The 12,994-nt window shown below is 36.7% G+C and overlaps 1 protein-coding gene across 1 annotated transcript, besides 17 other annotated features; it reads right to left on the bottom strand.

Annotated features, from left to right (window-relative positions):
• Positions 1-711: part of a dispersed repeat that runs on past the window's edge.
• Positions 712-713: 2 nt separating this feature from the next.
• Positions 714-966: a mobile genetic element.
• Positions 967-3,003: a mobile genetic element.
• Positions 1,473-1,633: a mobile genetic element.
• Positions 1,473-1,636: a mobile genetic element.
• A 1-nt stretch (position 3,004) lies between the features above and the next one.
• Positions 3,005-3,063: a dispersed repeat.
• Positions 3,064-3,544: 481 nt separating this feature from the next.
• Positions 3,545-4,046: a tandem repeat.
• A 498-nt stretch (positions 4,047-4,544) lies between these two features.
• Positions 4,545-6,974: a mobile genetic element.
• Positions 6,099-6,115: a tandem repeat.
• Positions 6,971-6,974: a direct repeat.
• Positions 6,975-7,232: a long terminal repeat.
• Positions 6,975-12,994: part of a mobile genetic element that runs on past the window's edge.
• Positions 6,977-8,684: a mobile genetic element.
• Positions 8,662-12,081: a mobile genetic element.
• On the bottom strand, positions 11,806-12,105 carry EKO05_0005897 (uncharacterized protein; the record flags this gene model as incomplete). Its single annotated transcript, XM_038939934.2, has 1 exon — positions 11,806-12,105. The coding sequence occupies one exon, from the start codon at positions 12,103-12,105 to the stop codon at positions 11,806-11,808; it is 300 nt and encodes a 99-aa protein (XP_038798913.2).
• Positions 12,082-12,119: a tandem repeat.
• Positions 12,120-12,994: part of a mobile genetic element that runs on past the window's edge.
• Positions 12,937-12,994: part of a long terminal repeat that runs on past the window's edge.

A 12,994-nucleotide genomic window follows, 5' to 3' on the forward strand; every position in this document is an offset into this window, starting at 1 on the left:
TATTAAGGGATAGTTAGATAGACCTTCCCTTTATTAGAATAACAACCTAATAGCTCTTTCCTGTTAGGGAAGACAGTGTCTCTATAGAGTCTAAAGGGTTGTCTATAGCAGTGTACATTAATCCTTAGTAGTCTGTTATATTAAGTAGATAATAGTTTCTTATAATTAAAGTAATCTTAATTACTCTGTCTGTTAGAGTAGCTTAGTCCCTGTCTTTTAAATTCCTCTTGTCCTAAGTCCTAAGGAATAGGGCTAAGCAGGTCCTAAGGAATAGGGCTAAGCAGGTCCTAAGGAATAGGGCTAAGTAGAACTGTGCTGATAATATATATAATAAGTATTAGAAATTAGACTAAGATAGTCCCTTTACTAAGGCTTTCCTAGGTTAACTAGATGCCTGCTTTATTTTAAGCTTGTTTTTCTTGTTTTCTAAATAATAGGTCTAATAGTAACGTCCTAGTCCAGAATTAACAGGATAATTCCTAGGCTTTGCCCTAGCCTTTAGAGTAGCAGATATTTAGATAATAATGTCCTAGTCTAGAGTTAACAGGATAATTCCTAGGCTGTGCCCTAGCCTTTAGAGTAGCAGATATTAAGATAATAACATCCTAGTCTAGAGTTAACAGGATAGTTCCTAAACTATACCCTAGCCTTTAGAGAAGCAGAATTTAAATATTACCTGCTATACTGTGCCCTCTAGTTAGGTTACTATTTTATTTTAGTATAAGTATTAAAGCATCTTGTTAGTAGGCACATTAGGAAGGATACTTATTTTTATTATTATTAAGGGTTAAAGAGATAGGTAATACAGGAGTTAGATTCTATAAGTAAGTGTTTCTAGTTGTTGTTATAGGTGTCCCTCCTTAATAGTTCCTGTTAAGGTCTCTTATACCCCTCTGCCGGCAAGATTACGTACACTAGCTAAGCATTCTAGTTCTTTCTAAGGAAGTTACTGTGTGCACCAGCACACTATATATAGTTGCTAATATTTTAGGGCTAATAAAATTATAAGTAATTCTTTGTTGTGTATATTATAGCGTTCTTCTAGTCCTAAGAACTTATATAGGTAGTAACTAATAGGGTGCTATAGTCTATCCTTTTCTTATATAATACATGCGCCTAATATAGGATCTAAGGCGTTAGTCTCTAAACGTATTAGTTTACTGCTATAAAACATAATTAATATAGGAGGTGCAATATAGGCTTATTTAAGTGCCTTAAATATATTGTGTTATTCTATTCCCTACTTAAATAGTGTATCCTTCCACGTAAGCTTTATTAGTAGGATTACAATCTTAGAGTAGTCCTTAATAAAGCGTTAGTTAAAGTTAACAAATCCTAAGAATTTCTACATCTGCTTAACTGTTTTTAGCGTCTGCTAGGTCTTAACTACTTCTACCTTTATTAGTCTAATCTTAACTCTATATTGTCCTACAATGTACCCTAGGAATATAACTTCTTCCTTATGCTATTTACATTTTTTAGGTTTAAGCTGTAGGTCTACCTGCTTTAGGCATTCTAGCACTTTAGTAACGTGTTTTATGTGCTCTTCTAGTGTCTTTAAGTACACTAGAATATTATCTAGGTACGCTACTACTATCCTGTTAAGGTATGTTCTAAGGACGTTATTTATTAACTCCTAACACGTAGCTAGTGCGTTTATTAGACTAAATAGTATAATAAGGTACTTATAGAGTCTATATTGCGTCCTAAATACTATTTTCTATTTCTTTCCTTCTTTTATGCGTATAAGGTTGTACGCGCCTTATAGATCTAATACTGTAAAGTACTAAGCTCCTACTAGCTAGTCCTGTTACTCTGTAATATTTAGAAGCAGGTAGTATTTCTTAATAGTAATGTAATTAAGCTTTCTAAAGTTAATGTAAGGTTCTAGCTTACTATCCTTTTTAGGAACAAATATATTTAGGTACTCTGCAGGTAATTCTAATCTTCTAATAAATCCCTTCTTAAGGTCCTCCTTAATATACTTGCAAATTACTTTAAGTTCCTTTTCTAATAGTTAATATAATAGGCCAAAAATTAGTATCTTTCCTTTCTAGAGCTTAATTTTATAATCTTAGGGTTTGTGCTTAGGTAGGGCTTTTACTGTAAGCTCTTCTTTAAATATCTCTACATACTGTTAGTAAATGTTAGAGATAGCAGAAGTTGCACTCTTCTCCTTCTTAACTTTTACTTTGTAATCTGTAAGGCGTTTAGTATCTATAAAGTTAACTGCTTTATCTTAACACGTCTTATATATTAAAGAGACATTATTAATCTCCTTCTTATCTACTAGTTACTGGGTGCGCTGCGTAGGCGTAGATATATTAGTGCTGTATTTGCATCCATCTTATAAAAGCCTTTCTTATACCTAGTCTATCTTTAGGTTATATTTTTATAACTAGAGAAGTCCTAGTATAATGTTGTGCGTAACCTTTATAAAATGTCTAGGTTTATTTCGTTAAAGTGTCTCTATGTCTGTAAGGGTGCTGCTATTACTTTAAACATAATTAGTAGTTTGTCTAGTATTAATATTCTATTAGCTACTTAGAGTAAGTAAGTGTTCTCCTTATAATATAATCTAAGTCTAGCTTACTATATTACTATTCTAGATATTTAAATTACTTATGCTCCTAAGTCTAAGAGTACTATTAGGGCTACCCTATTTAGTTTAATAGGTAGCTTAATAGGGTGATTGTTCCTAATACTATTAATAGATTAATCCCTAGGGCTAATAGGCGCTAGCCTAAGAAAGTCCCCTTATTACTAAACCCTTTAGCTTCCTTAGTAGCGTATTGCTTCTTATAGTCTGTATTAGGGCAGTTCTGCTAGTATGCGTTGTAGCAGTTTCTATTAACTACTAACTATATTTATATTAAAGTCTATAGGTTCTCTGTTCCTAGAAAGTATACTTTTTAGTGTTTGTTAATAAGTTAAAGTTTACATAGGTTATTGGAACACTAGTACTATTAGTTATAATAGAGGCCTTGTTATACTAGGAACTATCTGTAACGACGCAGGATAATAGAAGTCTCTAGAAGGGGTAGGTATCCGCTACGAGGTGTATAGAAGTACTAGGATAGTTTACACAGAGAATTGTACTATTCCTATAGGTCTTGTATAAAATAATACTTAAAAACTAGCTTTCTATAACTGTTAGCCTTGTGCCTTTTATACCTTAAAAGAGTTAGGAAGAATTAAAGTACTAGCCTACGGTGTGGGGTAGACACGGATGTAACGGCACTAAGTTAGTAATAAGTTAGAGAGGAATTAGATAAGGCTTTAGGTAACTAGTATATTACACTACCCCCCCTCTTATATAGGCAAATTGTCCTAATACGCATAAAAATCTATATTATTGTCCTCTAGCAGAATTGTACTTATTTAGTATTATTTTAGGGAGTTAGTAGCTTAGTATTATGTTATTTTAATTTTGTGTTGTTGTTTTTGTCTAAGGTAAAGACAATTTCTTTTATGCCTGTAATATTGTTACCTAATTGTAAGGTAAAAATAAGCTAATCCCTTTGTTATTTAGTATGCTATCTGTTTATTATTATTATTATTATTATTATTATTATTATTATTATTATTATTATTATTATTATTATTATTATTATTATTATTATTATTATTATTATTATTATTATTATTATTATTATTATTATTATTATTATTATTATTATTATTATTATTATTATTATTATTATTATTATTATTATTATTATTATTATTATTATTATTATTATTATTATTATTATTATTATTATTATTATTATTATTATTATTATTATTATTATTATTATTATATTATTATTATTATTATTATTATTATTATTATTATTATTATTATTATTATTATTATTATTATTATTATTATTATTATTATTATTATTATTATTATTATTATTATTATTATATTATTATTATTATTATTATTATTATTATTATTATTATTATTATTATTATTATTATTATTATTATTATTATTATTTTATTATTATTATTATTATTATTATTATTATTATTATTATTATTCTTATTATTATTATAGTCTAGGCGCGTTATATATATATATAAACAGTTAATTCCTATACCTATCCTTACTCTAATAGACACTATTTCTTACTGTAAGTATACCTGCTACGCTACCTTATATTCTTGCTAATAATTATAGGTTTGTTACTTAGTTACTATACTAATACTAGTTCTGCCTAGAGCTCTTATAGAGTCCTACAGGGTTATCTGTATTTATTTAGTTTACGCCTTTATAAGGGGAAGGAAGGTTAATTACAGCTTCCTTAATGCGTTATAATCTAAGTGTGCTTATTACACACTTAAAAGTAAGAAGTGTTACCTAGTAAGTATAATCTTTTTCTGTTCCTACCTAATACTAACAGTTTCTAGGTTCTAGTTTACGCTAGTCTAGAATATACAGCTTTTTTAGGCAACCTTACTACGTAGAGGCAGAAGGTAAGAAAGGAAGGGGAGGATACAGAGTTAGTAGAGGAGGCAGTAGAGTTAAGGTAGGATGCCTAGCGTGTTGTTACTGTTAGGCGCTGGGCCTAGGGGTACCTCTGCCTGTCTTAGAAAGCTACTATAGGGCTAGTTAGCCTAGACTATATAAAGGTGTTAGAGGTTATTACTAATACTCTAGTAATTAGTCTTGGTACTACACACTACATACCTTAATACACCTACTATTCTCTTTAACCCTATCTTCCCTTATAATTACTTTGTACACTCTTTACATTCTAATTACTCTTATATTATAATTAAAGATAGACCTAAGCTACTATAAGTCTTAAACTAAATCATCTAGGCTTACTGTCTTTAGAGAGGGACTAAGACAACCTACCTATAGGAGAGCTAGTTAAGTGTAAGGTAACACCTCCCTTTATAGATAAAGAGATACCTTAATAGACACTAAGTGTCTATAGTGCCTTAAGAGGATCTGTAGGTCCTCTAGGTAGTATACCTTACCCTAGAATTTGTATCTATAGGGCAGCTTTAGCTAAAGAAGGCTAGAACAGCCTAAAAGTAGGTAATTATTACAGGAGTTAGAAAACTTAAGTAAATAGTTGCAAGAGACAAAAGACTAAAAGAAACTTTCCCTTCTTTGTAAACTTAGACGTAAATATAATAAAGGAGATCTAGTAATAATCCTATCCTTCTAAAAATTACTAGAAGGGGTAGAGAAACTATAATCTTCTTTATCTGTAAATCTTCTATAACCTAAACCCCTATAGAAGTATATAAAGCGTAACTACGCTAAATATAACTATTAGGGGAGAGATTATAAGGGATATTTCCTCTAATCTCTACTTAATTCCCTTATAGGGGAATAAAAGATTAACTTTAGCGTAAGGTACCTCTTAGAGAACCTAAAGATGTTATAGTAGGCCTACTGCATAACTAACTACTATAATTAGCTAACCTAGGAACTAACGTAGCAAGAGCTAAAAAGAATTATACTAGATACTCTAGGAACGCTAGCTAAACGCAAGTAAGTAGTGTATAAATCCTTAAAGCAATATAAGCAGTAGAAATCTTAGTCCCCTATAGATCTGCTAGACTTTATACGTCTACTATAGGAGAAACTAGGCAACTTATATATACTAGAGCTTTAAGTTCTAGAATATATTACTATACTGCTCTCTAGTATATAAAAGAACTTATTTCTTATTTTCTATAATTAAAGGGACATAATCCTAAAGGTAGAGGAATAAGCTAATAATATTAAATAGAGACTAGGTTATTATAGCTAACAGCTACCTAAGAAGACTCTAGCTAAGGGCAAGACAACTAGCAAAGGACTACAGAAGCGCTAATTTAGTAACTCTAGGTTAGAGAGGAACATAAAAACCCTGAAAAAGTTATTTAAGTCTAAGAAGTTCTGTAAGGAGCTAGTAAAGGGTAAAAAGGGCTAAGATAGGCTACATAAGACCTAAAACGCGTGTCTTAAGTACAGAGAAACTAGTTACTACTACCCTAAGTGCCTAAAGCTAAGGTTAAACTAGAAAGACCCTGCTCTAGATAAGTTAGGAAAATAATAAGAGACCTAAAAGCTAATCTCCTATTTTGTAGCCTATATTAAAAAGTCTAAGAAGAAGAAGAAGAATATCTCTCTTAATAAGGTAGTATACCTAGAATATATATACCTACCTACAGTTAAAGTATCTATAGGCAATACAGAGAACATAGAAGCCTTAATAGATATAGGGTTACAACTAAACCTAATTTTAGTTCTCCTAGTAAAGGAGTAGGATCTAGAGGTTATACTATTAAATAAAATAGTGGCTAAAGGTGTAGGCAGAGCAGAATTGCCTATCTACAGAGTAACTACAGCAGAAGTATTTATTATTAACTCCTGTAGAAGACAGGAGGTCTAATAGATACCTTTTATAGTTACAGACCTACAAAGGTACAAGATATACCTTAGATTACTCTAGGTTAACTAGATAAACCCTAAGCTAAGCTATTTAAGCTAGTGTATGCTCTTTTAAGGGAAGAAGTATAGGGACTCTCCTAAACTAGAGAAAATAGCGTTAGAAGATGCTAAAGAGTCTAAATATACTATAAGAAGTCCCTTAGTAGACATTTATATATATATAGTAAACTTAGTAGGTATATACAACCTAATATCTACTAAAAGAGGCCTAATTCTAGAAATGTATTGTAAATATACGCACTTAGGATTAGAGGATAATACTTAGGTTCTACTAGAGTATAGAGAGTATAACCTAGTAATTAATATTGTAGAAGAAGCTACTTCCTTCTACTAACTGTTATATAGGCTATCTGTAACAGAATTAGAGATACTTAGGAAGTATCTAGTAGAATATCTATAACGTGGCTAGATACAACACTTAAGGTCGCTAGCAGGGGCGCCTATTCTCTTTTTAAAGAAGAAAGATAGTAACCTACAACTGTGTGTAGACTATAGAGGTCTAAATAAGATAATAGTTAGAAACTGCTATTGTCGCGCAGCCGAGCCTGTGGATGACTAATGGGGTGCTCCCCTATCCAATCGAGCTTGCGGATTATTGTTGAGTGGCTCCTTTCTCCACAATTAACCACCGAGCTCCTGAGGGTCGCCTACAAAGCTTAAGTAAGCAAGATTACATAATAACCAAATTTCCTTTATACTTAAGCAACATGTTACACATTAAATATATAGACACTAATTAAATTAATTAATTACCTAAGTATAGTCCTCTAAGCTCTGTTACAGTTATAAGCCTGGCTTCCTAAGCACAGTAGATCTCCCTGCGCACTTAGCAACAAGCTTGTTAGACATTACTTAACTGCTCTAATTTTGCCTAATTATCTTTTTTATTCTAACTCTACAACTACTACTATAGGCGAGCTAGTTAACTATAATACTTAAGCTCTCTTAGGTATCCTAACAGGACCCTATTAACTTAAATCAAGGTCTAATTAGCCTAATTAGTTTATTTAACTTATGTGGTATGCTAAGCTTTGTAATATATAGGATTTAGTAGATCTAGACGCTAAAGACGCCCTAGGGATGCACAATAGAGCCCCTAGGCTACCTATCATAGGCTCCGCCCCCACCCGACCGCCGGCTCAATCAACCTGAGCCTAGAGCGTCCAACCCAACGAGCCTCCTGCAGGCCTAACGATCCTTAAGACCTACAACCAAGAGCTCCTTAGGTACAAAATAAGAGCGAGCAAGTGGGCAGCTAAGGCCGAGCGCCTTCAGAAGCTCTGGAACTGGGTTAATACCACAGTAAGCCTAGCAATCCTGTCACCAGTAATAGTAAAGCTTGTTACCTAAAATACTACAATGCTACAATTGCTTATATAAGCCCTAAAGGAGGAGCTTGCTCTAACAGATATAAGCACTAAAAACCAGGTTAAAGCAGAGTACAGGCAGCACCTGGGAGCTGCTAGGCAAGGCTGAGCTGCTCTATAGGATTAGTATTAGAAATAGTTATACCTGTATATGCAAGCTAAGTTATATAAGCTTTCTAAGGTTACTAAAGAGCTCGCTGTACAAGATTTCTTAGATGCCTTAAGCTACTAGATTGCCCTAGAGTAGGCCTACACAATAAGCTAAAGGATCATCTAGGACAGTATCCTAGGGCTTGAAACGCTTAATCTAGACCAGGTTTTAAGGGTCTTTAGTAGGTTAATGTATAAGCATACTATAAGATTAGGTAAAGATAACCTAGGCGTTTTTACAACCTTTAGTACCTGCTTAGACGCTCTATCTGGCTAAAATAACGCGGGCGGGAGCTCTAGGAACAACGCTAGCAGCTCCTTAGGATACGTCTGCCCTTGTAAACAAAAAGGCAAGACCTATAAATAGAAGCCTACTAATTGCTGTTTCCTTAAAACTGCTGTTAGAGGGAGCTTCTTACCACCTGTTCAGATAAGCAAAAAGAACAAGCAAGAGACTTACTAGAGGCTTAGATACTAAGAGCACAAGGAAACCTAAAAGGCAATAGAGCGGCTCAGATAGACTGTAAACACTCTATTAGCTATTACTTCAGCCGCCACTAGCTAAACCAAGAAAGTGGAGTTTCCTGGCAACGTCTAAGCAGCTCTAATTAATCTAAAATTAATAACAAATCTAGTAGAGAACGTGGGATCTAGGGTATACAACCTTATGGATTTTAACGCTTATCTATTAATAGATAGTACTATTTCTGATAGTATAAGCTAGAGCAGGTAAGGGTAGCAACAGCAGATCTAAGACCTGATTAGAGCGGGATTTACGCCTACGGCTGCTAAGCCTACCCCTTAAACAAGGAACAAGCAGCTAGGCGTAATCAGAGGGGCTTTAAAGTCACTCTAAGGGGGCATATCAGCTACCTTGTAGGGTACTAAGCATCTAACATCTATCAGATATAGGTCCCTATAATTAACTAGGTTATAACAACGCGTAACATAACCTTTAATAAGGAGCTCTTTTATAATAGAGTAGATAAATCTACTACTATAAGCGCTAAAGAAGCAGAGGTAGTAGTAGAAATCCTCTATAAACCTGGCGAGATTACAAACGCAGGAGAAGTAATTAAGCTCCCTAACAGAGACCTGACGCTTGGCAAGTCCTCTAAGCATTAGCTTAGGGGTGACACTTAGGAGCAATCTTAATTGCTAGATAGCTAGTCTAGTAACGAAGGAGCTCCTGAGACAGAGACTGTACGCGCGGCAAGCTTGGCTGGCAAGCTGCTAGAGATCTGTGCAGAACGACACCAAGAAACAGGCCTCCTATCCCCTAACCCAACGCCTAAGCCAGAGCTACTGGCCTTAGGCAGGGAAGCTCCTAAAGAGGAGAATCTAACTAACGGCTTACGGGAAGTGCACTTACCTAATTAGGAAGGGAGCGCGCCAGTAGATAACGAGGATCTTAAGGAAGAAGATCTACCAAGACCTGCATTACTGATTGTTCTAATACCTTCTTAAAGGACAATAGGAGTAGATAAGGCAGTAACGAGACGCTTGTATCAACGGAGAGTCTAAGGTCTAGCCACAAGGCGGAGCCGCCAGATAGATAACTGCGAGCGCAATGAACCTGCTAATGATTATAAGGATAGAGCAGGATAGTACTTAGTAATAAGCTCTATAAGAAAGCACAGGTACTTCTGGCTTATCTACCTACTATTTAAACATACAAACAAATATGGCATAAGTAGAAGAGAGCTTGTTACTATCTACGCGGTGCTCGCGGCGTCTGTCTTAAAGAAGGAAAAAATCCCTTCAGAGCAGCGCACGCACTGTGACGAGCTCCCACCTTTGCCAAAGAAATGGAAGGATCTCGCCTACTACCCACTAGGAGCTCTATTTCGCCAGGCTTGTAAGAAAGAGATAGCCACACTTATAGAAAAGAGAACCTAGAAAGAAATAGACAGAGCAAGCGCCTTAGCTAGGCCTCTGCTGCTTAAATAGGTCTTTATATATAAGCTGGATTAAGATAGTTACTTCCTTAAATATAAGGCAAGGATCTGTGTACGCAGAGATCTACAGGCTAAGGATTCAATTGTCTTAACCTACGCTACAACGCTCGCCTCTAGGTCTTTTCGCACCATGGTGGCAATAGCTGCCTAGTTTGACCTGGAGCTCTATTAGTATAACGTCGCAGGCGCGTTTCTTAACGCAAGCCGCCAGGACCAACCCTAAGTGCTCTGCGAGCTGCCAGATAGCTTTACAAAACCTAAGAAGGTAGTCCTACTTCTACAGGCTCTATATAGGTTATGTAATTCGCCAGTTCTATAGTATAAAGAGCTCTCAGCCACTCTCTAGAAGCTTGGCCTAATTGCGTTAAAAGAGGAACCTTGCTTGTTCTATAACGCTGAACGCTAGATAGTGCTACTGTTCTATATAGACAATATTCTGCTAGCCTATTATAATAACAATTAAGCTGCTGCAAAGCATCTTATAAGCTTATTAATAGCCAAATACCAGATAGAAGACTATAGAGATGCTGAATGGTTTCTAGGAGTGCGTATTATCTGCGACAGAACTACTAGAACTATTATACTTGCGCACGACGCCTATATTAACAAGCTTGCTACCAAATTTAGAGTAGTAGAGAAGGGATCCTTCCTAACAGTCCCCTTCCTGATAGAAGAGCTACTCAAGCATAACAGGCAAGCTTTAAAGCAAGAAGTTAAAGCGTTTTAAGAGCAGGTGGGATCTATTCTCTATACAGCAATTATAATCTAACCAGATGTAGCGTATACCGCCTCTTAGCTGTCCTATTATCTTATAAATCTAAAAGCTGCTTACTTTAAGGCAGTAGCTTAGGTTATAGCTTACCTCTATTAAACAAAGCACCTAGGGATACAGTACAGAGCTTACTAAGGCAGCCAATTGCTTATCTGTAGGGACGCGTCATTTGCTAACAATTAGGAGACTAGACGCTCCTCTTAGGGGTATATCGTGCAGCTCTTTAGTAGTCTAATTATCTAGAAAGCAGCACGTTAATTAACAGTGACAACTTCAACCACTAAAGCTGAGTTATTAGCGTTAGAGCATGTGGCTAAGGAAGCAGCAGCTCTTAAACGGTTTCTACACGAACTTTAGCTAGACTTAGGGGTGCTGTAGGAGATTTTCTGCAACAACTAACAAACAATCCAATTAGTAGTAGAAGAGAGCAAGCAGCTTACTACTTGGCTGCGCTATGTAGATATCTAGAATATATAGTTAAAACAAGAGTACGCCAGGGGAAATCTCCAGGTAACATACCTCAAAACGAGCGAGATGCCAGCTAACAGTCTCACAAAAGCGCTCCCCAGACAGGCTCACGAGCGCTTTGTCTTACACCTGAACCTGTTTAGCATTAATTATATAGAAAAAGAGCAGGTTAAGGGAGAGGCAGAAGATTGTAGTATTGCTGGGGAGGACAACCCCCTCCCTAAATAGGCAAAAGAGCACCTGTAACTACCGGTGGCAGCTCTTTTAAGCGCTTAACTAACAGCTATAGGGCTTAGCAAATTCTTTAAACTATATATAGGGAGGATAGCCCCCTCCCTATAGGTATCTAGCAGCTCTAAAACCTGACCTAACTAAGGAGGGTACTTAGAAGAAGTACCCATCCTTGATCAGGCCCTTTACTACGCGGAGAGCGCAGCGCAGATCAGTTGCCTGCTACAAGCTTGTTAGCTAATAAAAAACAACAAGTTATAATTGCTTACAGAAGTTGTCACTCTACCTAAGTAAACAAGCTTGTTAACTAGCTTAATCCTAAAGGGCTTAAGGCGGATGTTGCTAAACAAGCTGTTAGACTACTATTTATAAGCGCTATTTAAACAAAACCTACAGGAGGCGGCACAAATGCCCTTAGGCGCAACGCCAGCAGCGCCTTCCCTGCCTACTAACACGATTAACGCACACAGGCACTAAACTGTTCACTATAAGCACGTTGACGCAGCGCTCGCAGGGAATGATCCTGCGAGCGCCCTGCGACGGGTTGCGAGCTGGTGGGGGGGGCGCGGGCAGCGCGCGAGGTGGCGGCGGCGGCAGCGAGGCTGCATAGGCGGCGGCGGTGAGGGCGGCGGCAGCGGCAGTAGCAGCAGCAGCAGCAGAAGGAGCAGCCGAAGCCGCAGGTGCAGGCTCGGTCGTGGTCGTGGTCGTGGTCATGGTCGTGGTCGTGGGTGTGGGCACGGGCGCGGCAGAGCCGCTGGCGGCACGGGCAGCAGCTCGGGCGGCGGTAGCGGCGGCGGTGCGCGCAAGGCGCTTGAATTTAGGTTCTCTCTATAGGCCAAAGTCAGCAAAACCTCTAAAAAGAGCTAGTAAAACAAGGCTAGGAAGCTTGAACAGACGCTGTCTAAAAAAGCCTTTAAGGCTATAGAAAGCGCTAAAGCTAATAAAACTACTTAAAAGAGCTAGTAAACAAAGACAGGAAGCTTAAATAGACGCTCCCCTAAGCTATTATAACTACAGAGGAAACGCAAACCTAGTAAAACAATAAAGAAGCATGTAGGGTAGGTCTAAGGAGCGCGAAACTAGCAATTGGTATACTTACAGCTATATTAATAGAGATAGTTAAAGAAACAGAGAAAAACAAGCAGGTGAGCTGGTTATATAGATCTCTAAAACACCTAGTAAAAGTAAGAGTAAATGCGACTTTCTCTAGGCAGCACAACGTTACTAGCTTAACAGCAAATAGACAATTACTGGTCTATACTATCCCTCTTATCTAATAAGGTTTATAAGAAACAAGTATAGGAAAGGATACTTAGCAGCTTAGTAATAAGGAATCTGCAGCTGAACAAGCGTCTGCCACCTACTTCAGCCGCTCAGCAGAACAATTAGAGTCAGCAACGGGTTACAATCAAACCAAGACTACTAGAGAGCATTAAAACTACCAACCACAAGCTTAGAAATCTAGTTTAAGAATTTAAGAGCCTAATTACCTACGCAGCAGCTCTTAGAAGACAGGCGATCCTGGCTGGGATCACCTAGGGGGTGTGTCGCGCAGCCGAGCCTGTAGATGACTAATAGGGTGCTCCCCTATCTAATCAAGCTT

This window comes from Ascochyta rabiei, chromosome 9 (assembly GCF_004011695.2).
Source record: "Ascochyta rabiei chromosome 9, complete sequence".
Taxonomy (NCBI): domain Eukaryota; kingdom Fungi; phylum Ascomycota; class Dothideomycetes; order Pleosporales; family Didymellaceae; genus Ascochyta; species Ascochyta rabiei.